Source organism: Rhipicephalus sanguineus, chromosome 4 (assembly GCF_013339695.2).
Source record: "Rhipicephalus sanguineus isolate Rsan-2018 chromosome 4, BIME_Rsan_1.4, whole genome shotgun sequence".
Lineage (NCBI taxonomy): Eukaryota > Metazoa > Arthropoda > Arachnida > Ixodida > Ixodidae > Rhipicephalus > Rhipicephalus sanguineus.
In genome coordinates this window covers 18,937,859-18,964,374 of record NC_051179.1, presented here as the reverse complement: position 1 = coordinate 18,964,374, position 26,516 = coordinate 18,937,859, and the positions used below count along the sequence as shown (strand labels likewise).

At 47.0% G+C, this 26,516-nt stretch overlaps 1 protein-coding gene across 1 annotated transcript in view; it reads right to left on the bottom strand.

The window, feature by feature from the left end:
* Nucleotides 1-4,236: 4,236 nt before the first annotated feature.
* Nucleotides 4,237-26,516, bottom strand: part of LOC119389230 (SKI family transcriptional corepressor 1) — a 32,182-nt gene continuing 9,902 nt past the window's right edge. The window contains exons 6-12 of the mRNA XM_049415061.1: nt 15,532-15,565; nt 12,165-12,245; nt 11,272-11,328; nt 10,517-10,591; nt 7,285-7,359; nt 6,743-6,808; nt 4,237-6,163 (exon numbers count right to left, since the gene is read on the bottom strand). Of these exons, the coding sequence (XP_049271018.1) occupies nt 5,946-6,163; nt 6,743-6,808; nt 7,285-7,359; nt 10,517-10,591; nt 11,272-11,328; nt 12,165-12,245; nt 15,532-15,565 (606 nt within the window). The 3' untranslated portion in view covers nt 4,237-5,945. The remainder of the gene's footprint in view (nt 6,164-6,742; nt 6,809-7,284; nt 7,360-10,516; nt 10,592-11,271; nt 11,329-12,164; nt 12,246-15,531; nt 15,566-26,516) is intronic.

Sequence of the window (26,516 nt, the reverse complement as noted above, 5' to 3'; positions counted from 1 at the left end):
TTTTTCACTTACCTGCCGTCGTTTCAGACTTCGTTGATACGATCCCGCTTAATTCGTTTTTCAGCATAATACGTTTTCTTTCTTTTTTTTCCTGTTCCAGGCCGGTACCCCATAAAGGTAATGCATTTTCATACGGCTAATACGATCGTATTTCCGCGTGGGCTTGGATAATACGATCGCGAAAATGTCTGAAAGCCTCGCGTGATTTCAGTTTTCGTGCCAAGAATTTCGCGTCGATTTTCGCGGTACTGGCCCATTGAGGAACCCCAGCGCATGCGGTAGTGCGATAAAGACAAAGAAGAGGCGGGAGGTTGCACCGGCGGTCGTCGGCCAGTGACTACTGCCGCACTCGAAGCTTTCCATGCGTTTCGTAGCCTTGTCGTAGGTGAGGATTTCAGTCATGAAACTGCCACTCTTTTCTACGAGTTCAAAAAATGCTGGACATCGAAAAACAAAAAGTTCAGCGCAACGTGATTAACTATTTTAAAGTTCTTTAATAAAAGCAAGTTCACCGTCAAGTGTGTACTGTTCGTGATTTTTTTGGCCCTGTTTTGGATAATGCGATATTCCGATAATACGTTACTATTTTTAATGCCCGTGAGAATCGTATCAACGAGATTCCACTGCACCAGGCACTACCGGGCGCGCGGCGATAACCATAGGCGTGCGCAGGGTTCCCCTTCAGGGGGGGCGAAGGTTCGTCGAAGCGCCCCCCTCCCAATTATGTCAATGTATGGCGCTGACATTGCGCCCCCCCCCCTCCCAATTATGTCAATGTGTGGGGCTGACTTTGCGCCCCCCCCCCCCCCCCCTGTGCGCACGCCTATGGCGATAACGCAAGGAAAGGCGCGCGAGATAGATGATGATCGTTAATTGTTGTGTGACAGAAAGGCTCCCTAAATACGCCTTTTTAAGTGTGGTGTGGTCCACGTGCAGCCTGTTGGGCCTGAGATGATAAAGCGCTGCTATCCGTGCTATCATACATATTTGCCTTCTGATTTCTTTTTATGCCGCTCTTGTAAACCTCCTTGGTCTTTGTAGTTCCCATCCAAAAGAATTTACAAAAGACGGCCACATTCAAAAAGAACTTAGAAATTTGGCCGTCTTGCTGCCTCCATTTCGCGACGTTAGCAGTACCTCGATCCACAACAATGTGATGGGCGTTTTTTTCCCCCCTTTCGTGACACCTGCAGCTACACGCTAAAGGTTAGACTACAGTAATGTGCCCTTTAGCGTTGAAGCACCTGCTATCTCCTGCAGATCCATTTTCACTTGCAGCGTCTCCAACTCGACGCTTCTGCACGCTGCTATGTATCACTCGCAACTTATTCCTCCGAATTCTGTTCTTACCCATCGCTTTAAGCACACCACTAATGATATTAAATGTCACTGTCAAGAAATTAGCCGATCGCTACAGGCTTTGACTGGATCCTACCTTGAGCAGCTGTTCATTAACCGCGCCCTTCTTATTTCAAATTAAGGCAGGGAAAGCGAGAAACCTAGGTTTGCTTGCAGTTGACCGGTTAAGTAGCTTGAGCCTCAAACACAAGTGGATGGACGATGGCGGTATAAAATATTGGCAAGTATTCCTGCGGTCTTTTTTATATCACTATTTTTGTTCTCTCAATCGATCGCCCGAAACTGCTTTTAACAAATATAGTCTAATTACGTGTGCTAACTTATATAAGATGATGAAACATTCGTACTGGTATCGATATTTAGTGGCAAGAACACAGTGTAGAGCACGCTTGATGATTGCGAAACTTCAAAAATAATGTTGCATACAAACCGCTTGTCACTGAAATCGTTGCGTTTTCTTTTGTTTTCTTTTCTTTCTTTCTTTTTTTTTGTCAGCAAAATTTTTATGCACACTGCGCCGTGTGACTACAATTACGAGCGAAATGTAAAAATGCGATCAGCTAAAATTTTGCTCATTGGAGATGCGATGCATGTTTTCTGAATAAGCCCTAAGGTCGTTCTTAATTCTATAGTTTCGTATAGACTCCCGTTCACGGTCTTGCGCAAGATGTTTCAAGACGATTACGTTCGGTCGACACGTCGCGCAACTGGAAGAAGCCCTCGTCGCTCCGATTCCTCCATTTTTATTCCTCCATGCCTCCATGCTCCGATCGGCTCGAGACCGATTTTCGTTGCCGGAAGAAAAGCATCGCTTGTCGCAAGCCAATCAAAACGCGAAATTACGAGAGAACGGAGGGCAGTGCGTGTGCCATGGACGGCGCGGAAGCTTGGAACGCTGCCAGCGTGGCCGTGGCTGTCATGCATCACAGCAGCGCTGAAACGCTGCTGGCGTTCCAGTACGACCGTGGAACATACAACAATGACTGGACAAGAGGAGAGACGCGACGCGAGCGCTTGCGTCTCCCTTCATTCTCCGGCCACGATAAAGCACTTTTCGGGAGAGCTGGCAGTCGCAATGAGCATACCGTCGCGCGACCGAGAGCTGTGCAGTACGAACGCGGCTGTTTTGTCGCCGATGCGATCCTGCCTACACGCGCAATAAAGAACTTCTCGATGTGAACGGGGCTTTAGAGCAACGAGCTACATTGCTGAGTCAAGATCATGTTGCTAAGCGTGATGGCTGTGCATACGAAGAACGTACGTTAAATATAAACATTTGTCGACCTTCTAATTCTAGCATCTATAAAACATAACACTCGCGGCTATCTGCCACAGCCCGTAAGCATATCGAGAACCGTCGGCTACAACCTAAAAATAAATGCAAGCAGCGCCCCCAGTACTGCGGCGCGCTTTCATTAATCTGTGCAGAGAGATCGTGCTTCGTGTACGAGGGGTATTCAAAAAGTAAGGGCCGTTTGTTAATATTTAAATATTTACACGTCAGAATAAAGATTTATTTGTGCAGCACCAACAGTTAATTTTTCGCGAAGCTACTGAAGTTATTGTTCTGACTCAGTAATCGTCTGCTTTTCGTGGAATGCAAACGACAGTGACCGCGAAAATCGTTGCTGCCGCCTATTTTGAAGTGCGAGATGTAATTCGATTTTTTGCAGGCAAAAGGATCATCAGCTTCTCAAATTTGTGGGGAGTTGTGCCTAGTTTATGTGCCTGAAGTTATGAGCGAAGTAAAGGTCAGAAAACTGTGTTGAGACTTCACAAATAGCCGCACACATGTGCACGACGAAGAGCGGGGTGGAATGGCCCAGAATCCAGGCCAATGAAACTGTTCAACAAGTGGATTGGGAATTGCGATTAGATCGACGACTGCCAGTTAGTGGTCTGTCGAATTAATTTCCTCTTGTCCGCCGCACTATATACAATTTACATGATTGTAAATGAAGAGCTCAGATATCACAAAGTATGTGCAAGGTGGCCAACAAAAATGCTTACCGACCAACTCAAACAGCAAAGAATTCCCAGGAGGCGAACTTCTATGCAGAGGGACTAAAGAAACTGCTGCAGTGGTACGAAAAGTGCTTAGAAGTTAACGGTGATTATGTAGAAAAGTTAAGTAGGTTTGTATACTACAACCGCCAATAAAAACTTTTACTAACGAATATCTATTTTTGGGAACTAAACGGCCCTTACTTTGTGAATAACCCTCGTACTATTTAGCAGTTAATGTAAATACCACGCACATTATAAGTTAAAAGCTCATCGCCCCTTCTTAATAGGCTACGTTTGGCTGAGCAGTAAAACGGAATCTTTGCTGAACTTTGCCTGAAAGCTCAAGCTATCGGCCGAGAACTCTCGACACGAAGGTGTCCCTGTATGGGAAAGTCACATACCTCACATACGCGAGATGTGTTTGACATCACGTAAATAAGCAATTTCAATTGGGTGGGGCATTTATGTAAATTCTCTCTGAGTGGGAAAGCGACGGCTTTGGGCGGAGCTTACAGTTATTCTTTGGTTGTAGCCGACTATACACGTGATACCAACCGCTTACATCACGTGATCATCACGATGCTGCGGGTATGACTTACCTTTCACTCATGAGTCGGTGCACCGTTGCGCATGCGTGGCCAGGGTCGAGAGGAAGAGATGTCATAAGGAAAATACATGCAGGGATGTCAGCCAGGCTGAGCTCGCTTTACTACCCGGGTTTAAGAAAAGGAAATGAGACTTAAAGATGAGGAGGAGGAGGAGAGAAGGTCGCACTTTGTACCGACACATTCATCAGACTGGAGGCGCCTCGTTCCGTTCAACAACAAGAAAGCATGTGCACAGTGGTTTAAAACAAACACCAGTGATTTATTTGCTTCAACGTTAGGTTAGCGCACTTTCATGCCACCCAAAACTACCCGTCGACAAAACAGAGCAGCAGGAGCATTTTCCACCGGTCGCATTCATTCGCGCACAAAGTGACAGTGCGTACCGCACTTGAAAACCCCATGCGGCACATTTTCAAAATCGAAGAGGACACACACAGAGGTGAAGAAAGAAACCAACTACATGAGTACTCTACGTTGTCTGTTTCATATTTCGACCGCGTTTCGTATGTGTCTTTGAACATCAGTCATGGTTTACCTAATGAAGTTAAATGGAAATGCGAATGACTAAAGAATGCACTGAGGTCACCATCAAATGCGCAGTCTATTGCTGACTTGAAATAGGTTAATTGTGTTAAACCTTAATTGTGCTTAAACCAACGTTTACATATTCCACCACACCCAAGTCACTAATAATTTGAAGGGGAAAATATCATCGGAAAAAGGAAGCGGTATACATCAAGGGCGGCTTAGTCAGACGATAATCATCACTCAGTTAGTTATAGATGGCGACATTTTTTTTAACGATTTGAAGAATTTGACCAACCTGGCAACCTGACTGGCAAAAGGAACCGGTCACTGAAGTGGAACTTCACTTTCCTAGTTTATTACGGCTAGTAGAGGGGCTGACAACTGCAGAATGACATGCCATAACCCTGACAATATAGTTAAATGTTAGCTACCTGCATGTAGTAAACGCGTGCGCCTCCTGTTCTGCCCTCACATGCCGCATGTGAATGCGCACGTGGTTGTCACGTTGCGACGTTCTCGAGAGAACGCGATAACAGTGCCTGTACATATAAATTAAATGAGCAACATGGGGAGCATCGTGCGTGAGAGTGTGGGTTCGAGCTATTCTAAGCAACGCGTCACGCGGGACCTTTTTCTTGAGCTATCAAAAATGAGAAGTTATAACGATCAGAGTTCGAAATCTCGGGAAAAAAAAAATGCTTTGGTACGACAAGAGAAGCAGTTTAGGTGAGTTGGTATCCCATTATGTTCTGAGTGTTTAGCGCAGCTCAGAACAACTCAGACGGCAGCGCTCACGTTGTCGCCCCGTCCTTCCTTTTACGCCTACCTGTGTTTCGTTTTACTCTGAGTTGCGCTTAACACGCAGAACGTCTCTGGTACGACGACACATCGCGGTTAGCGCCGAATAAAAGCCCAGTTATATAGAGAGACGGCCTAGCTCTACGGGATTTGATGACGCGCCTGAAGTGAACTTGCCTCTACGTGAAACATACTGGCGAACAAGGACATGGACAGATAGGAAGAAACACACAACGCCAGACACACAACTGGGCTTGTGTGTCTCTTCCTATGCTGTCCGTGTCCTTGTATGTTTCACAGTAGCAGAACCAACTAGCACAGCTGTAAACGCTTGTCTGTACAGCCGCGTCTGTCCAGTTGGCCTGATGATCAAACTCGACTCGTGACGCACTCTCGTTTTCTTAGGTGCCAAACTCTGAATAAAGCGTATACACTTGAGTGTGAGACTCTGGTGCTCACAACGCAGTCGCGTGACTTGTTATGTCGGCCAGGAACCGGACCGCTGGGTTCTCCTTCGATGCGATGCGCGGGAGCACACGCTGACGTCACGGTCTTGCGCTCGACCACCGCTGCAGCGATCGGCAGGTCGCAGTCCATCATCGTTGCAGCTCTGTCGCGATGAAGTCTTGTGCGAGGCCCTCCCCGTCACTCCGCCTTGTAGCTGCACTCGGCGCAGTGCCTGGCGCCCAGCATCTTGCACGCGAGGTGCTGCATCGTGTCGTGCGTGTCTGCGGAACGCGGGAGAAGACGGGCTGTCAACGGGCGCCTGGTTTCGGCTCGCGGGCGCAAGCTGCATTGCCAGCTCCACTGCTTACCGGCAATGATGCTTCGCTGCTGCATCTGCTGGTAGTGCAGGGAAAGCTCTGTGCGGGGGAAGAAAACAAACAAGAAAACGAGGCTGTTTACTGACCTCACGGTAGACTGGTGTAATGTGATTTTGCTCGTGTATATTGTTTCCTTGTCGCCGACCACTGAGGATCGATGGATCCTTAGGGGACGTCTATCGGCCCACGGACAAAGAAAGCTAAGAATGAAAGGATTATAAATAGAATAGAAACGGTTGTATTATCCCTGCATAGACCTTTGAGCAGCCATATTTGTGGCGTCACAAGATTCGCGGGTAATTTTTTGAAGATACAGCTTACCACCTTCCTAAGTAGAATGCATAGTACTGTAAATAATCTTCCATATTTATAAGCACATGTGATGCAATATACTGCGTGTGGCTTGTTTCTCGGGAGTCCAACGATGACACACTTTCACGACGTTAAGTACCTAAGGCGATTCCTGGCTTAAACTCATCTGTCCGTTCCTCTCTGACCACTTGATGAATGCTTGAGCATAATCCTGGGCGCTTTGAATTGTTTTGTAATTGAAATTTGCTCGTGAGCACCGAATTCACAGGTCGTCAAGCGATGACAACTTCACGTGCCGCTCTTTACCTTTCAGCTTAGCTTGAACAGCGAATCTAGCCTTCCGTTCTTGGTCCAGTTCCTGGCATAGGGCGTCTAAAAGAAATGAAAGGTATACAATCGTGAGGAACGTGGGTTCATCTCCCGTAGTTCGGCTGACGCTAAAGGTCAAACTGGGGTTTTACGTGCAAAAACCACGATATGAATATGAGGCACGCCGTAGGAGGGCTCCGGAAATTTCGACCATCCGGTGTTCTTTAACGTGCAGTGACATCCCACAGTACACGGGCCTCTAGCATATCGCCACCGTCGAAATGCGACCGCCACGGCCGGGATCGAACCCGCGACTTTCGGTCAAGCAGCCGAGCACCTTGACCACTGTGCCACCGCGGCGGACACTAAAATTCGATAGAGCTTCGTTGTCCCTGCATTATGTTTCTCGGTATTAATGAAATCATTATGGCCGACAGAGAAAGAAGAAGAGAGAGAAAAGTTTGTACTTGTTTGCTAGCCGGGACTGGTGTATACCAAAATAGAGTGAGAGAAGAAGAGATCGAGAGTTTCTCACTCACCTCGCACGACTTGCAACTGCTTTGTGAGTTCTTCGCGGTACGCGACCTCTTTCTGCACTTGCTCCTCGAAGGTTTCTGCGAGGAGAGCATGATTGTGAATAGAGTATGATGGCAACCTTTTTCATATCTCCTCTGAACTTATACTTTAGCAGGTTTCTCAATAGCATATGGCCGTGTAGGGAGTATTGTAGGAGCACACACGCCGCCACATTGTTGGCTTGTTCGCGTATTCTACAGCACTGCTGGAAGCTTCCGTTTCGACATAATACGCAGCTTCGTAACTATGGCGGCCTCGGTGACGTCACTGCATACGTATACCTTAGTCCCGATTGATGGCTTTCAGACATATCGCTTTCAGAGTTAAGTCAGTGGGGCATAACTATCGTTGCTCCATTGTAGTGTTGTTCCGCGCGCTACGTCATTGAAGAGCTAGTGTGAAAATATTCGTAAGTGGTCAATAAGGATTGTGCAGTTTCTTCTTTCTTTTTTTTTCCAATGAACAGAAGTGGAGAGTATAGTATCTCGCAGGAACTCCACTGCTTCTGGCCAGTTTTGTGCTGTGGAAAGGGTATATAATAAAAAAAATCTAACGTGACTTAACTCCAGTCTGAGTCGGATATCACGGGCCTGCTGCGACCTCTTTATCTGTCAAGATGATTACCTCTCTTGTTTTCAGTACACTAGACATCATTAAATAAAATGTTTTGCGTTTGACTTCGTACTGGATAAGACAGCTAACCAACCTTGCCGAACAGTTGGGTTGCTTGTTGCTAAGATTACAAATTGTGAGTTGCTCAAGCATGTCAACCTTGTGAGACAGTAGGGCTCATAACAAAAGACGACTTGAGTTGCTCAATGCAGCGAACAGCGTTGAGTGGGTTCCGTTCACGTAGCGCGCAAATACTGTGTTTAAGGCGACGCTCAAGTTAGTCGACGAAAGTTAGTCAACGACTGTGTGTACTTTGAATCAAAATCTCGTTCTGAGTGGTCCTTGAAATGTTTCATCATCCAAAGCTCATTAAATCGCGTCTACTGGGAATTCAAAAGGTCTGTTCATTAGGTCTGGTATAAAAGCGAAGACTTTCGCAAGAAATAAATTGTTGGCAGTTCAGCGCTCTGTCTCCTCTCTTCTATCCTCTCCTGTTGTTTGCGCTGTTAAGCCCTCTTTATCATGTTGTACCAACACGCCCAATCCTACTGTTTTTGGTCATTAGCTTCTTCCAGTCTCATCGTAAGTAGCTAAAGTCAATCTGAAGTTGCGATTACGGCACCGCTGATCCATCCAAGCTTTCCTACTTGAAACCCCGATCTATTGCTAAAGGGTCCCAAACCACTCCAAGTTCAAAGACAAGAGAGCAGGCACGTCCCCCCCCCCCCCCGAAATTCGTCCAACCTTCTATATTCCCGGGCAACTTTTTTTTTTATTGTTGCCATGGAAAGACTTCCTTTCGAACAATTAGGCCTTGACCCCCACCCCAGAAAAAAATCCTGGCTACGTGCCTGCAAGAGAGTGGTTTCTTTCTCGCCTTCACTACCCTTCCTACAGCAGCTATCTCCTCCTCGCCACTTGTTTCTTCATAAAACACGTGGACAATGTCTGCGCGAAGCGTCGAGCTATAGGATCTCGCGCTTTTCGGGTACACACTGTTATCTCCTCTCGCGCGCTCGAAACCGCATAAAACGAAGTGAAATCAGTTATTCGTGCATGAACGCCATGCAAGACAAGGCAGATAGAGAGAGATAATCTTTAATGAAGTTCCCGGAGAGGTTAGACACGGCAGAACGGGCATGCGACTGCACGTCAAAGCATGGTAGGAAACGATTCACAACTGATATCCCTCGTATATGGACCAATCGAGAGCTTATTTCCTCATGACGTCACGTGAACAGACCGCGTGCGTCCTGAATTGTACCGAAAAGATTGCAAACGCTATTGTAATGTAGATGCGCTGAGCGCAATGCACAAACGAGAAACGTAAACGTAACAAGAGGACAGTACTAGTGGTGGGCACCACTAGTCCTGTCCTCTTGTAACGTTTCGCGTTCGTGCATTTCGCTCAGCGCGTCTACATTACAATGCCGTACCAACTAGCCCAAATTGAAGCTTTGCAAACGGTAGGAGAGAATGACGTGCTCGTTCTCTGCAATATCAGAGGTCACTCAGAGGCTTTAATTGTTATAGTGCTTTCACGTCATCTATTCATTTCTTTCAATAGCGTGAGACGGCGCTTACACGGCGAAGCTGAAGTGTCAGATGAGGGAACGTAACGACACGGCGAATAACCTATATATAGTTGTCAATGCAGAGCTGCGGACAGCCAGTGTACGTTTCTGTGCCAACTGCACTCTGTGTACGGTAGCCGTGCGCGCGCTCAACACCGAGTGATGCAAAACTCGCCTGCACGCGTCGTCGCAACCGCGTGGTGGTCCCGTGTACACCACGCCTGGGGAGCGAAGAAAACACTCCGGCTAATGAGTGCCGCGTGAGGACTACGGCGCGGTTGTCGCGTGTTTAACAGTGTGCGGCACGCGAGCTGAATATCGGACCGAGCGTACTGCCCCTTTTCTATGTGCTTGTATGTTCTGACGACGCGCGAAACCCCCTTCGCGTACACAACCACGTCGGCGGTGTGTTTGTGTGTGCAGAGCGTACGGAGCCGATAGCATACACCTAGAGGCGAGCACCCTGCGGCGTCGACGGCCGCAACCCTCGGTTTGGTGCTCTTTAGTTGCTGCCACCCAGCACAGCCACCCTATACATATTCGAGCGGCTTCGAGAGTTGCCGCGATTAAAGGCAGTTCGTTGAATAGGTAGATAAACCGGTAGGCGATGCAGTCTAGCGGGCACAGTTTCATGGTTCGCCGACTACGTTGTTTTTACTCCTTCTCGCCCTTTTCTCCGGTTTTGAGCACCTTACACATCTTTTCGTTGTTTTTGGTTGACTTGGTTCCTTTTGTATTCGGTAAGCAACGATGGTTCAGGTTAACGAGGTTTCGATTATTGTTTAAATTATAATGGTGAAACTGTCCCGAATGTACAAAAAAGTGCGCGTATATATGTGTATCACGCTCGCAATTTTTGGAGTTCCGCGTGAAGGAGCTTCCTTTCTTTCTTTCTTTTTTTTCTTTCTTTTCATTGCTTCTCTGCACGCCAGTTCTCCATATCTACGAGCAATAAAACATTTGACGTATAGTTGTAAACATAGAAAAAAAAAGTGAAAACACGAGTTACCTCGCATAAGGCGAAACTCTCTTTCCACTTTTTTCCTGGCTTGTGCTTCTCTAAGCAGTACGTCCCGCAGTTCATCTGCGGGAAAAAAAGCAAAACGATAGACAACATTCTTAATTCAAGCGCTGTTCTCGTTTCGCTTGTCACGCGCATCAGGCCACTTCATTATCATTTGCGCTCTCATTTTCCAACAATTGTTTGCTTGATTCAAGAAATATATTGTATGCATTTCGTACATTATTATTTTTTTAAAAACACGTGTCTTCAAGCAGGCCATTTTGCTTGAAAGTAGTACGCTGATATAGATTCAACTTCAATAAATTTTAGAAAAAACAAAAAAAAATGATTGTGATGCGTGGACTCCAAACTTTTGAATATAAACGTAAATATATTGCGTTTAAAATCGGTAAAATAAAATATAACTAAAAAAACCTTTACGCTTCCCTGTCACCCATGCAAACTTTTATTGAAGCCTGAAACTGATTCAATCAATTAAGCAGATACCTAAAAAGTCAGTGAATTTCAAACCATCCGTTTCTTTATATCTAAATTACAATATTCGCACTGAATACTTAATAACTTTTCATACAGTATAGCCTAAGGCAACATTGTTGTCCTAGACCGACACAAAGGTGACCGCTACAAAGTTAAAATCACGCCTCCATTTTTGGTCGCTCTTTCTATTAAAGCGGCAGTCGTCGTACGAGAAACAGCTAGAAGGGATCGTTTAATAAAGAGCAACGTGCGGCACTGCCTACCTTTGCTAAGTGTGAATACACTCGAAGGATCCAAAGAGTGGTCGAAGGTTTGCGTTTCTGAAACGACAGGCAGACAAATGAATTGCAGTAGGCCGGCAGATAAAGGGCTCGCGAGTTTCGAGGCTTACGTCTTGACTGCAGTAGCAAAACCACGTTATTATAATATACACGTAATTACAGAGGACGTAGGGCGGGCACTTAATTTTTCCTTTCAGCGGTTGTGCATAAATCTTATTTATACAAGCTCGCCCCGTATTTTCAGAGTTGGGACTAGGTGAAGAAGAATATAGTTAAGTGTATTCTCGACCGATGCCTGTATCAAGGTGCCTCGTTCTAATCGCCGATTCAGTGTGAGCTTAGATCTTCACCCTTTGTAACTCCGCTTCAATTTCCGGGCACGCTGTAGAGCATCTCTCCGTCGTAGAGGATTAATAGAATAACACGCCACCATTGAACAGTAACACGAAACTCATTGTCTCCAACAGACAGCTAGTAGGTGCTTAAAGTGTCTAATCTCACTTTAAAAACAGAACAAAAAGGTGCTGATTGAAAACGTTGTTTACGCCGCCAAAGTACGTGCCAACACCTTATATTTTGTTGTGCTCAAAAAGTGACACTTTGTTTAGTTTCGCTCTCGGTAGGTGACACAAGCTCCTACGCTGTTCGAAATTCACTGTGCTCGGGTTTCGAAACACGGTGCTTATGGTGTGGTTGGAAGGGATCCTTGAACAGGCGTATAGGCAGACGCGATGAAAGAAACCTGTGTGCAGGCGCAATGCTCATTAGCGTTTTTATTCCGTCGTGAGGGTTTAGATTAAACTGAGTGGGCGATCGGGAGGACCAGTACATCTCTCGTCTCCGCATTTGATTGGACAAACGTGCTCCACACGAACCCGAATATGGCGACGCCTCGAGGGCGTCTCGCTTTCGGCACTCTTCCTTGATCAGTTGCACCACGGACGTCACGGCGTTCTCTGCGCACAAGAAGACAACATTCGGGAATTCAGCACGGCGAGTGTGCGACACACTGTATACACTGTGCAGTACGAGAGGCCATGGGCAGCGCAGACCTCTCTAAATACAATGAGTAAAAAGCTTCAGTGTTACAATGGCTGTGCCTCACAAATCAAGGGTTCTTAGTTCGGCCGCACAGATTCCGCCGTTGTTCGGGTTGCAAGATGGACTTCGGTATACAAATCGCCCCGTAAATCAAAGTACTGGTTCTGAACGAAGAAACAGCGCTGTAACGAGACGAAGACGAGAGGACAAAAACACGTCTTGTTTTAGCGCTGTTTGTTCGTTCAAAATCAGTATGTACGTACCAAGCAGCCCAAATCAAGACGCTAATACAAAATACTGGTACTACTTTTTCTTTGGCAACAAGAGAGAAGGAAGAAATACCGGCTTTAATAAGAAGTTGGAACGTGAGAAAATTTTGCTCAACAGACTATGGTTGTTTGGGCAGATCGCTGCAGAAACAGCATGCATCAGATGCCTATGCTTACGCGTTTAGGCGTCGCGCAGTTATGGGATAATCGCCTCGATTCCCCCAGTGCAGCACAATGAATCGGGGGAGGGGGGGGGAGTGAACGGGTACTCTGTTTATAAACTGACTTGTATTGAAGCTGGACCATTTACTTCACAATCCCCAGTAGGCCAGTTGAATCACGTACTCTATATTCTTTTGAGAGCGGCTAACATCGTCGTCGCCAATACTGCGCTTCTTCATCCTTGATTGCAAAACGCTCGACTGATGAGCTAGTTCGTATGGCGTCATGTACAATACAGTCTAATAGAACACACGTACGACAACAGGGGAGGACAGGACACGGCGCTCCACAGGCCGCTGGAAAATCGGCAGGCCGTGCTCGTTGATCTGAACGCAACTATTTTTTTCCTAAATGTCACTTCCTCGTCTCTAAGAAAGCTGTCAGATGAATAGATTCATAAAGCGGTAGAGGAGGAATGATTGTGTTGTCGTATTGCGGCAGTAACTTAACAATAAAGGCATGCGCCACTAGCCCATTTCTAACTGCTTCCTCTCACCATCAGCGCCTTCATCACCGATCGTATAAATCTACGACAAAAACTCTCTCTATATAACTTTCTCCAAGCGACATTTAGTAGAGCAATAAGAGGGGCTATTTGATGCACGCTGAGTTTTTATACCGAAACTATCACAGAAAAAGGAAGTGAGTAGGAAAGGGTAAGGTAATGTCAAGTAATGTGCCAAAGTTCTATCCAGAAATTAACCACGGTATTCGCTCGCACTCATTCTGTCCAGCAAGCTCGGATTTCTACTTCTCCGAATCTGACGGATGGAGTGTTTACACTCTTATTCTTTTTTTTATTTATTGCCAGGACTTTTCACATCTATTTTCCCCTTTTTCGTTTGTTTGTTTTTCCAATAACCTTGGTCGTGTAAAGCAGAGGCGAACATTTTCGCTGTTTACAGTGGACAGCCGAGCTCCTGGGCCGTTGGTAGCTGACACACATACGCGTGTTCTTCTAATCTGTCGTTTAGACAAATTTTTAACGTGATAGCGTCAAAGAGCTTGTTTCGCAGAAATTTCGGCGTCGGCATCGGCGTCATTGGTTGTTAGCGAAAAATCAGCGTTGTCCGTGACCGAAGAAAATCGGGAGAGATGGAAATAAAATAAATAATAAAAATTGGGGGACGCTTAAGCTTCGCCTTTAAGAGTTGACCGCGATAGAGATATCCGGCCCCATCTTCATCGTGGTCTGTTTCGTCGTTCAGTCGCCCGGTCACACACACGCACACGCACACACACACTCGACATACATATATAGTAAAGGTAAAAGGTTTCCGCACTCTTCAACAGCACTTTTATGACAACAGTGTACCCACTACGCGTGTGTAAGAGAATGCGCGCACTAATGTGTATGCCCTTTGTAATGGGTGGCATGCTTTAAACCAGCAGCAATTACGCGCGTGATACTTTTTCGAAGTTGCGATGCACGCACTGCGTGTTCGTAAGGAAATACGCGCCGTAATGCGTGTGCCTTTTGTAATGGATGGCCGGCTTGAAACCACCAACTCGTTATGCAGTTCACATGGTGTGACGCCGATGGCAATATGCGCGTGTACCTCGTTTTACTGCGATATTACATCTCGTACTGCTACACCTGTACACAGGACGCGTATGTTTGTGAAGCATTAAAGTTAACTTCAGCGCAGTCCGAAGCAATGGAGTGGGCTTTGTGGTAGAACACCTGCGTGCCACGCAGACGGCCTGGGTTCGATTCTCGCTCAAACCTAAGATTTTTTTATTATTTATTTTATACAAGATGATGATTTTTCGCTCACAACCAACGACATCGACGCCGACACCGGAATTTCTGCGGAACGAGCTCTTTAACGCTTTCGCGTTAAGATCTTTGGTTCGAATGAGAAACGAACCCGGGCCTCCTGCGTGGCAAGCAGGTGTTCTACCACATGACCACGCCAGTGCTTGAAACTGTTTCTAAAAAAAAAAAAGCTATATACGAATTTGATGTAGCGCTAGGAGTATCCTTAACGCATCTAATATTGTGTGGCAGAAGCGTATAATTTCACCAGGCGTCAAAACATGTGAATTGCGTAACGAGTGGGTGGTTTAAAGGACTAACCATTACAAAACTCTGAGGCATATTTATCATCATCAGAAGCAGCAAAAGCATCAACAAAGTGGGGAGGTGGTACGTGCTGCCTTACGGAAGCGTAGTGGGTATTTTGCCAATTGGAAAAAGGAATAATTATGGCGCAGTGGACACTTTCAATAAAGAAACCGTAAACACAACTAATATTTTCGCTTGCCCACAAATTATTTTTTCAGGATTCCCTTTTTATTATTTTTTTGTCACAAATCCTCCTGCCGAACTATTCATGGCCGATCCCCCGCAGTGGGTTGAGCCATTCCTCTGGGAACCAACCAACCAACCAACCCAACTGTACTTGCAGTAGGCATTATATTATAGTTTGAAACGGCCAATTTACACGCGCACAGATGTTCCTTTCCCGGCAGCACAGTTGAGGTGTCTACCGAGAAGCTGGCGAGAAGCTAGGCTAGCGATTGCTAAAGCAATGTGAACGGGGCCCGATTTCGCTATCACGTTCCACTCTTGAAGATGAAACTCAAGACTTCCCCTCAAATGTTTTATTAGTTTTTGATGTAAAACTCAGCATAGCGTAATCACGAATCTCCAAGTGACATTTACGCGCATGCAATATATGAGCAGAATACACGTAAGAAGTCTTACCGGGCTCAGCGTCGCGCTTGTTCGTCTCTTCATCCTGTAAATGAAACAGACATGTATTTTCAAGTTGGGTGATCCGTACTGCGTTATATAACGCAGCATTATTGGTTAGCCAATAATACGTTATTAATATGAAATTATTCATGAAATCAACGTGTGTCTAAAGCTCGAAGACTGCTAGCAAAAGCATGCTGCGCCGCTGCTTTCATTCGAACACCCATCATCGCGTCTAAGCTCAGGCTTAACGTATACCGCTGTTTGTTTAATTATTTTTAAAAAATAATTGCTGTCGCAACTGTTGGTCCCTCAGAACAGCTGTCAACGTATAGTTGTTAGCACACTGCGTTGTTAGCCAGACAAATGTTCTAATGTTACTTTTCGAAAGTTTTAACATAATTTTTGTCACAACTGTAGCCAGGCACAGCATGCCTGACGCAGCCATAAAACGAGTTTATGTTATCGATGGCTGCTGCCTTCGCATGCGGCCTGGAGTTGCGTAGCTCTGAGAAATCCACGATGTCTCAGAGCTACGTTTCTGCCTATCCGCCTCGTGCATCGGTATGGTGGCGCCACCGCTAGGCTCCCCTGGTGACTAGCGACGAGAAAGGAGGATGTGCCCTCTCCCAACCCCCCATAGGATCCCATGCATTTTGAATGAAGTTTGCAATTCCGTTGCGCAGAAACAAACTAGCGCCATCTGTTGACAACACGCCACACCGACGATGCAACACCTCTTCTTGCTTCCACCGCTCTGCAATGTCGTTAGTTAACCTCTCTCTGCTTTTTTATATTGTTTTTTCGTTAGCGTAGCAGCGCGCAGGGCTGTTCGCGGAGCGCTGAGACGAGCTGCGAGCGCAGCGTTGCGCTGGTGGGACCCTTGCTGTGGGCGTTTTTGCGGTTGTGTTTCAGTGCTCTCTAAATGTAGGACCGCGAGCCTTAATTCGTTTATTTTCGCGGTTAAACGCCGTTGTTGTGGTGACGCCTCGTGCATCGGTATGGTGGCGCCACCGCTCGGCTCAGGCGGTTGTACACAAACCCCCATAGGATCACATGCATTTTCAATGAAGTTTGCGGTTCCGTTGCGCAAAAACAAACTAGCGCCATCTCTCGACAATACGCCACACCGACGACGCAACACGTCCTCTTGCTTCCACCGACTGGCCATGCTCCAAGCTAACTCCTCTCTCCACTTTCTTTTATTTCTTTCGGTGGCCGTGAGAGCGCGCGCTCTGCACTGTGCAGTTTGTGCAGTAGCGCACCCGAAAAGGCCGGCTGGGCTCGTCGCTTTCGTCGCGTCTTCCTTGAACGTTGCGACGTTAATATTGTGTTAAGGCGGTGGCCACACGTCGGACGATGAGCCCTGATTTCGTTCAGCTGCCATCTCATCAACAGCAATGTTTCAGACGCCTCAGCTGTGTACTTTTGTCCGTTGGTTGCTGGACAAGATGGCCTCCTGCAAGACCGCGTTTTTCCAAGTCAGCTGTGTGTGTAGTTCTCGGCGTCGTAGCAGTTTGATGACGCGAGGACGTCAACTGGTGCTACATCGTGGGAACCGCTGAAGTGACTGCAAGCTTGACGACATTGTGCCAGAATATTCTAGCGTACTGTACGCGCACGATTGTGCTACACTTAAAATACCGCGCTTGGCCTCGCGCTTCAACCTGGTACGCCTGTGTGCAACAAGTGTGTTGTTATCGTTGTTGCGTCGGTTAATATTGAATTGCAATTGGAATACCGTTTTTGCAAAGGTAAGTGAAGCTGTAAGTAGTTGCCCTTCTATATGCTCGCTACTCCACGAGCACTACTTCCAGAATAGCATTTTATGTTGAGCTGCACGTACCAAAGGAGAATCTAGCATACGAGATACATTACACGCGTGCGCATTTCCTGTATAAATCTGAGTAATGCCACGCGTGCGCATTTCCTATATACGTCTGAGTAATGCCATGCTCAATTTAAAGCGCATGTGTTAGAGGATTGTGGCTTCAATGGTGAAAGTGATTAGATATTCCGAAATATGTGGTTGCAATGCAGTTAGAACTTTCTCATATGTTAACGCGGTCTGTGAACAAAAAAAAAAAAACGCTGTGTGAATGTTTGTTGGTCATTTGCTAAAGTACTTTCACGCATTATTATGCAGCTGTGTGACGGCTGTTAAAACGTTGAGCAAGTTAGATTTTGGTTTTCTTGGCCTAGTTGAGTGCTACGAGTGTTGGGCGAAGATAAAAACGCGTGTCTTATGTGCGTTTCTTAAGCAGGCATACAGCCGTAATAGTCATTGTTGTACTGTTTGGGGTGTTCAATAAAACAAGAATGCTGTTTTGTACTGCAACAGTTTTTATTTCATCTGTGTTAACAGATCACGCAAACAACTTGGACACATGCACGTAAGAAACGTACGCAGTGCATCGCGCGCACGCATAAAAAGCGGGCATGTCATTTTAAAACAAATAATATAGAACAATCGACGCAACAGACGGCATGGTTGTCCAGTGGAGCAGCGTCGGCAGTACAAATATAAAACCAGAATGAAAAATGAATAAAAAAACGGCGAGTAACGGGCGCTTTGCCCACGGCTTCTATGAGCCGCGCGTATCCACCTTTCGCCACCGTTCGCCGTTGGTGGCGCCACCAGTACAACTGAAAGCAGCAGCGCACGAGGCGGATAGAAATTTGCAAAAACCGTCTTTTGACGACGTTCTTTTGTTTGATTTTTCCGCGATTATACTGCGCCTTGTTGAAGTATATAAAAGTCGTTGTGACGCATATTTCTTTAGATCGAACTGCATTCGCTCGTTGGTATGAAACGAGGGCACTGTCGTAGAAATCCACCGAAAATAAAAAGCCAGCAGACTAAAAATTAAAAAGAAAATAAGAAGAAGATAGAAAATAAAAGAACCGAAACAACAGTTTAGGTTGGCGAGACAGTGTGGGTGCACGTATGAATAGGGAGTCGTGTTCTTGAAATAGGGATGCGCGGGTGTCTAACTAAAAGAAAGCAGAGAGAGAAAGATTACCCGTAGGCAGCACTGGGCGCCGTCGATGCGTGATTCAAATTGCTTACTGTGCACAAGAGACCTGCACCGCGGTGCGACGATATTTAAATGCGCTCGGGGAAATTCGGGAAAGAAAAGCGCAGATAGCGACACACTGCTGAAAGAATTACTTCGCGAGCGCGTTCGCTATAATGCTGCGAATCACCTATAGGTGCGACCTGTGTTTTTTTATTATTATTTTTGTTCTCTGTTTCTTTTCACGTGTCACCGTGCTCAAACACGTTTCGAAAGCTTCCGCCTGTCTTGCTGTCTTTAAAACGTATGTATTGAAGATACACGTTCGCGAAAATTATTTTAGACGGAGCGCAAATACATACTCAATGAGGTTTATACATCCCTAGTCTCTCTTAAGAGTAGGCTTAATACTAACCTTCTCTTCTGGCTCGCTGGTTGTCTTTAGGAAGCAGGCGTTGGTATTACAGGTTCAGGAGAATTATTTTACATTCAGTGCGAATGTACACACTGGTTTAGACATTCCTGTAGTCTTCCAAAAGGGGAAAAAGGTGCCGATAGTTAAATTCAGGTAGGTACGTGAGTCGGAGAGGAAATTGATGAAACGTATGGAGAAAAGGAAAAGCGCGCGTACAATTCCGGGAGGCTTCCGGACTTATATGTAGCTAAGTATATGTACGAATATTTGCGGGGGCGTCTTTGTTGGGACGAAACGAATGGCTGGGCGAGTACAAAAAGTAGCGCCGAGGAAACTTTAATGCATATGCCTTGAATTGTGGCGGGGAAATGTGTACAAGTAGGATTCAAAGCTCGGCGGTAATAATATCTGAGCTGAAGCCCATTACAAAATTTTTGCTTACGTTCACGCTTGCACTCGCCGTCAAGCAGCGTTCGAGCTGATAATCATTACTTTGCGTACGGTGCCTTCTCTCATTTCTTCGGCAAAGGAAAGGCGAATAAAAACAAACTCTAGTCGTGTTCCTTTTCCATTACGTGATATAGCTTGTTTTTATTCAGATAAATGCTGCTAAAGATTATTTGGGTAATGTTAACTTGATAGGACTAGTCCAAAGCAACAAAAGTGCTGGGCCCGTATTCACAAAACGTCTCACAATAAAAAAATTCGTAAGACAGTACTTCAGACAGTCACGATGCGGGACATATCATTAGTGAAGCCAGCCGACGAATGCGAAAACGCACTTACCAAAAAGAAGTTTTGTGAATTCAGCCCCTGCTCCGGTTTACTTTATTAACTGAAACGGCAGCTTCTCCGCAGAAAATGTGCTCATGTGGCGAAGCACGCTTTACAGTTGCAGAATGCATGTTTCGTACGCGAATTATGGTTGGCAATGCAGAGTTTCTTTCTTCAAGACACTGGGCTGACCAATGCGTGGTGATCAACTAAGCCCCGCTATAAACGCATGACGTGCCCTGTCGGAACACTGGCCGGCTATATATGCAACGCGGCTGCCGCAACACCGTGAATAAGGCACAGCACGATACGTAGACGGCAAAGGCAACGACGCCACTTCCTGGTTTGCGCTCGCTTGTGTCATGTCCTTTGTGACGCTTAGTATTACAGCATGCGCGGATCTGGTAGGACATTCTTTCTTGCGGCCCAGTTAGTTCTGGGGTTAAAACTGCGCAAGAAAAACTAGGACATGCGGAAGGAACGAATAAGCTGCGCCAGCAGTGTCTTGTTCGTTCCTTCCACGGATCTAGGATCGTGTCTTACTAGGATACTAGGGGCGTAACTTACGCTTACGCTGCATTTTTCGTAAACGTTCTGCCTGTGGTAGGACGAAGTCTACCGCTAGCTGTCGAGTACAGAACTTGGTTCGCGACTGTACTGAACCTAGTGGTTCACATAAGTGCGACCAAATGACGCAGGTGAAGACGACAGGAGGGTGCGCGCTCCCAGCAAGGTCTTCTTTTGTCCTCGGTGCAGCGAAGCGTGTCGTATGACGGTGCGGCGCGCAGCGCTCCCTCGCAGGGGCATCGCGGTAATCACTGGGCCGCTCCGTAGGGTGATCAAGCCGAGGGCAGATCGCACAGCGGTGCACTGGGCGCTATACATTCTTGACGAGCGGGGAGCCCGATGATCCGCGGTCACACCAGCTGGCGGGCGTTGGCTCGAGCTGACACAACGGTGCGCCTCGCCAATGTCCCGGTCCCTGCGCGCGCGCCTTTCTGCCGGGGGCGGGAGGATGTTCTCTTTCACGAAGATAAACGGCGGGAATCCGACGCCTTTGAGGGACGGGCGCGGCGCCATTAAGGATTTGCTTAAGGGCTAACTGAAAAACGACGCGGCACGGCTCAGTGCCGCCCAGCATTCGCGCTCCCTACATAGTGTTTTCTAGTTTCAACGTGCTTCGCGTTCTTTTTGCAGACTCGCCTTTAGGACAGTGCCGAGATGAGAGGATGATATGCTTGAGACTTTTCTGCGCGTCTTTTCTTTTGCAAGGAAAAAAGAGTTTTTTTTCTTTAAGAGCGCAGCTGCTTAGCTCGAGGTTCGGCGCTTAATGTGTGCGCAAGAAACTATCATCATCATCATGACCGGCCTCGGCATTCGAAAGCACGGCTGCGTCTAGCGCGTGCAACGCGATAACTCGGCCGGCGCGCGTTCTCTTCGTCCTCTCCTTCATCTTCTGCTTCGCGAACTCGAGCGCCGTGTGACGCTTCTGTGACGTGTTCTTCCGCTGAGCCAGTTTGTCGGAATGCGATGCAATTACTAGGATGGGCGAGACACCGAGTACAGAGAGAGATAAAGAAAATGATAGAAAGAAAGATAAATAAAGAACTAGAGAGAAAGAAATGGAAGGAAGAGAAAAAGACACAGAAAGAGAGAAATAAAGGATGGCTGATCCCTCCGTCATAGGAATCGGTATAACACGAAAGTAAAACGTGTCGTCACAAAAGTAGTTGATTGTTCATAGTACATTGGTATATGAGAGCTTGTACAATGTCTATCGTTGTTGGCAGGTGTAGCACCGCTTGATGGGGACGCACCCACGTTGACACCTAGTGGTACATCTCCGTACCGAGGACTAACGCCCATGATCATGATTTAACCCTTGTGGTAGCTGAAGTTGTCAAGATATACCTGGACACCGCATGTGGTGAATCCCGTGCAAAGATGGCATCAACAAGCGCATAGTAAACACTGATACTCGATATGCACTCCTTTAAAGCGTCGTGAAACGTGAAGACAAACGCGAAGAGCGTCGTGTCTTCCCTCTAGCCTGGCCTTTAATTCTCACATGGCGAGCGAGGAACGCGGTGCGACAGCCAGGCGAGAGCCGGAGAGCTATTTTTTCGATATGGATGAATGTTATGAGTGAGACTTGGGCTAAAGCCGCCACCTCGCGGTTTGTTAAAGTGTTGACGAAATTACAATTCTCCTATTGGAAATGCTCCGAATGGGACGGTTGTAGCAACGGCGCGTTTGTTTTTTTTTTGTTGTTTTGTTTTTTCGAGGCTGGTGGCATACATGTCATCGCCCCGTAATAAAGGGACGCTTAGCATCCATCCATCCATCTATGGATGTATGGATGGTTGCCCAACAGCCATCGTCGCTGACTTCGGGAGTTAGTAGGTTCGACTCCTGTCACCGGAACTTTATCTTATAAATAGTTTTTTTCTTTGCCATGTGATGGCGCTCATTTTGCTGACGTATTTCCGTGACGGAAATACGTCATGCATGTCTTGGTTCACCCCGGCATAAATCACTTGCGTGTTAAAAGAAATACAGAAAGAGATAGAAAGAAACAGACACAAGAAAGAGGTTGTAAAAAAAATAGTGCAGCTTGCACAAAGTCGCGCAAAGCTGGGTCACAACAGAGCTGGTGGACTAGAAGCAGAAGAGGAAGAAGATTACGAGTATTAAGAAGGTAGCGAAGGGTGCGCATGTCAGTTCATGAAAATGATAGTTTTGCTACGCCACACACAAACTATACTTGCTATGCTGTACTATAATGGCTATGCTTTCTCTCTATTTTTTTTTAACACTGGTCGCCGGCATGTGAATTGATGCGTCGCGCTACGCGCGCCTTCGTGCTCGTCTGCCTGCGCTTCGCTCCTAAAAATGATGTTTTCCGCAGGATTTGAAAGGATGAAATCGGGTGGTGAAATTGCCTGCATATTTCGCAAGGCTAAATCCGCCTGCAACCCGGAATCTTGTCCTTCTTCTCCAATACATCAGATGGAAAGTGGAAACGGGCATGACCGGCGCAGTGAAGTAAACAGGTTGGAAACAGAGTATTGTGCAATGATGTGAATAACGCCTGGAGTGATAATTAATACGTCTCACATGCTCTCGTTGTGTTTAGCACACGACATCAGAAGACATGCACCGCAAGTGTGGCAAGCATTACTAGCTTGTACCTGCGTTCTCAACGACATAGCATGCTTATTCGGAAGACCGTAGGTCCCTAATTGAGAGGACGTGGGTTCTAGTCTGATATTTGGGCGATGGTGCAGTTATTTCTCTTTAGTTCGTCTCTGTTATCGGACAGGCACACTTAACATGTCTTAAATACTGGATAGGGCGTATTTAACACAGGACAGAGAAAGAACACTGATGCACAGGACGAGCACATCAGTGTTCTTCCTCTGTCTTGTGTTGAATTCGCGCTATCCATTATACTATAAGATTATGAACCAACTAGCCCAGTAACAAAGTTTGTTAAGTTAATATGTCTTGCCCAAAGTGTATACCTGGTGAAAACATACTGGCGGATGAGTGAGGTGTGTGACAACATAGGACGATTGTGAAGCAGAGCAGTCTGTTCCTGGATGCAGCACAATTGTTCTCATGCACGCTATAAAATTGACACGGGAATTATATAGTTGCAGAGGATAATAGCAAACATACGTAGCGAGTGATTGCGAAAGCTAGCATTGTTTTGCACTACACAGGGCGCTTTGACGTCATCATTGATACAGTCGTCGTCTCGATCGAAACAGCCAAGTTCCATCCTTCGTGAGTTTCTCATATAGTTCTTTCATTTACCGCTGAATGAAATATGTTGATACACTGTGCTCGTCATCGTCTCTTTCATCACTTCCTGTAAGTTGTGTTTGCTTTCACTGTTTATTTTTGCGTCGCTTCCAAGTCCAAATAATGAACACCAGCCAGCTAACTTTTGCAACGCGTTACCGGATTCGCGTGCTTGTGCGTCTGCACTCGGTCGCAAATACAAGAACGCTCGCCAATCGATATATACGCGCTGAGTTCGCTGCAAACGGTAACCACTTTCCAAGCTAGCACGAGTAACCTGTACGCAACTCCATCTATATACCCGTTCACACACCCCGCGTGCATTTGCCCCGGGGTTCTGGCCTAAAGCGCGCCGGGCGTGTAAACGCTTTGGCGAGGTTCGCACGAACGGGAAATTAGAGAACTCGTCGAAGATGGCGTGATCCACGGAAGCACGACTGATTACTTTCCGCGACATGCTATGCGTGAACAGCAGCAACAGAGCAGGTGACTCGCGCCCGTTCTTGTTTTTCTTTTTTTTTCGCTTCTGTGTATAGTTTTCTATTCACATGGTAATGGAATGACGACGAATGCGCAGCATCGGATAGCTTCTCGCCCTCCCGTCAGCCACCTGCATACGCTCTCCCGCTTGCCCCTCCCAACGACGTACAAGCTCGGCGAGCATCGTTTGCAAGCACGGTGATTTTGCTCTCGGCTTCAGAGCTGGACTCTCTTCTCCCCACCATCACTTCACCCTCTCGTCTTTCCCCAACCTTAGCGTCTGCGCCTCGTCGCACCTGAAAGGAATCCCCGGCGCGTTTTCTGTTCATTAACGAACTGCCGCCCCATCGTTACATACTCCGGGCAAACGCAGGCGCGCCGGGCAGCTCGTCGCAAAGCGTCGCACACCTTTTGTTTCCGGACTTGGCTCGCATGATCGAGCCTTCGTCGCCCGCGGCGCCGAACGAAGCGCTAGCTCACCAGTGTCAACAGCGCGCTTAAATAAAGGCGCTCTGATTTCATGCGCCAGAGCGCGTTGAAGCACCTCGACGAGCGCCGAACAAAGATGGCGTTAGGAAAAACGTATCATTTCCCACCGCTGGAAGACGCGAAAAAAAATTACGTAAACTAAACCGAGAGATAAAGTAAAACTGCATTGATAGGGCGTTGAATTGAAAACTGCGCTGCTGAGTTTCGGGTCTGTCGCTACGTCTATGCATCTAGCTAACACTTCCCGTTTTTTTTTTCTTCTTTTTTTCAGCAGTGACTGCGTGTGTGGGTTCGTATTATACGCGCGATCCTCCGAATGGGCGCTTCGACGTTGTCGGCGCAGAGCCGGATCGTCCGCTTCAAAACGACCGGTAAAAAATGCGCACTTGGAGCGAAGCTCGGGAATACGCCAGCACACTGCAGCACCGAAAGGGGAGAAGAAGAAGAGGAGGACGGTGCGACGCACGGCCCGGGGAACGGCGTACCGGGCTCTGTTTACCTTTGCCGCCGGCTTGCGATTTTAATCAGTGCTCAAGTACCCGTTTGGGGCGCGCCATTCGGACGGGCGAAAAGAGTTGCAACGCCTCGTAGCACGATCCTCTCTGCCAAGTCTCTCTCTTTCTCTCTCTCCTTCTAACTCGACTACACCGGCGGTCAAGCTGCTACGCTCGCGCTGTACCGTTCTAGCGCTACTACTGGCGTCGACAATGCGCGAGTGTCGCGCTTCGATTAGCGCCGTCGCGTCGCCGGCCGAGTTGACACAGCGCTCCTTTTGTGCCGCGTCGGGGCAGCTGGCAGGCGAGCACGACGACAAGTGGTGTCGCGTTTCCGCCGCCTCCTCATCCTTTGTCGCACACGGCCGCTTTCCAATTTGCGCTTGGGCTGCCCGTGTGTGTGTATATATTCCTGCCTGCCTGGCCGTTCGACGGCGAGCTGTAACCCTCTCTCCTTAGGCGATAGGGTTTGACTGCTACCGCTCCTCGGTGCGTTTCCCGCTTGCGTGCACCACGTTTACACATTCTCGACGGCTCTGTCGCGCGCGCTCGCTTGTTTGACAAGAGGAGCCGAGATTGGATTCGGATGGGATCCAGTTGAGGAACCTCAGCGCGGGCGGTACACTCGTTCTTCCTTTCTTTTTTCTTTTTTTTTATGCAAACGCCGACGAAAACTGAGAAGGAGAGGTGGACTTCGTTCAACACCTTCTTCTCTTTAGACGTTCTCTATCTCTCCCTCTCTCGCTTCTTTCTTTCAGCAACTTTACATCTTACCGTTTCTTTTTTGTTTCCCGCGTGCGATCGCTATCATTACGAATGACGAAACGCTTCCCTCCCTTCGTCCTTATTTCTACACCCGGCGTAATGTATAAGGCACACCGGAAATTATCAGCTTTACCAGTTCTCCGACACAGCTAATACGCGGTAGACGCGGAGCAAATATAAGACCCGAAGCAGTTAATGTTTGTCGTGCGCGATTGAAAAGGCGGCTGCCAGACCAACAACTTCCTTGATGCACGAGAAGGGTATGCAGAGTCGCGGAGATGCTCGCAACAGGAAGCCAGGGACCTTATTCGCAAGGAAACGTCTTACGCTATTAGAACGTCAGAGGAAACTTTAGCCAATTGTGATGCTGGACGTATTATTAGCAAGGCTCGTCGGCCAATGGCAGAAGCACTTACTATGTGAAATGTGAGTGGATTCGGTCTCATAATGCCACAACGAGAAATCATTTCTGTGCGGCCTTGTAGCGCATCTAGCCTTCTCACGCATTTACTTATACGAAGACTATGATCCCTACTTGCCGGTCTAAATATTTGTAAATATTTGCAATTTGCGGAGTCTGTGCGTTAAAATGCACTACGTGATACTACATATTGCGTAGTCAATGTGTAGTCTACAAATTTGAGCCTGTTAAAGATAAGTTAACTAACGCAGAGCAAATTTAGGTTGAGCACTCCCAGCACATTTAAGCGCATTACCAGCAGGCATGTATGGATGTATAGGCGTGCTTGATTT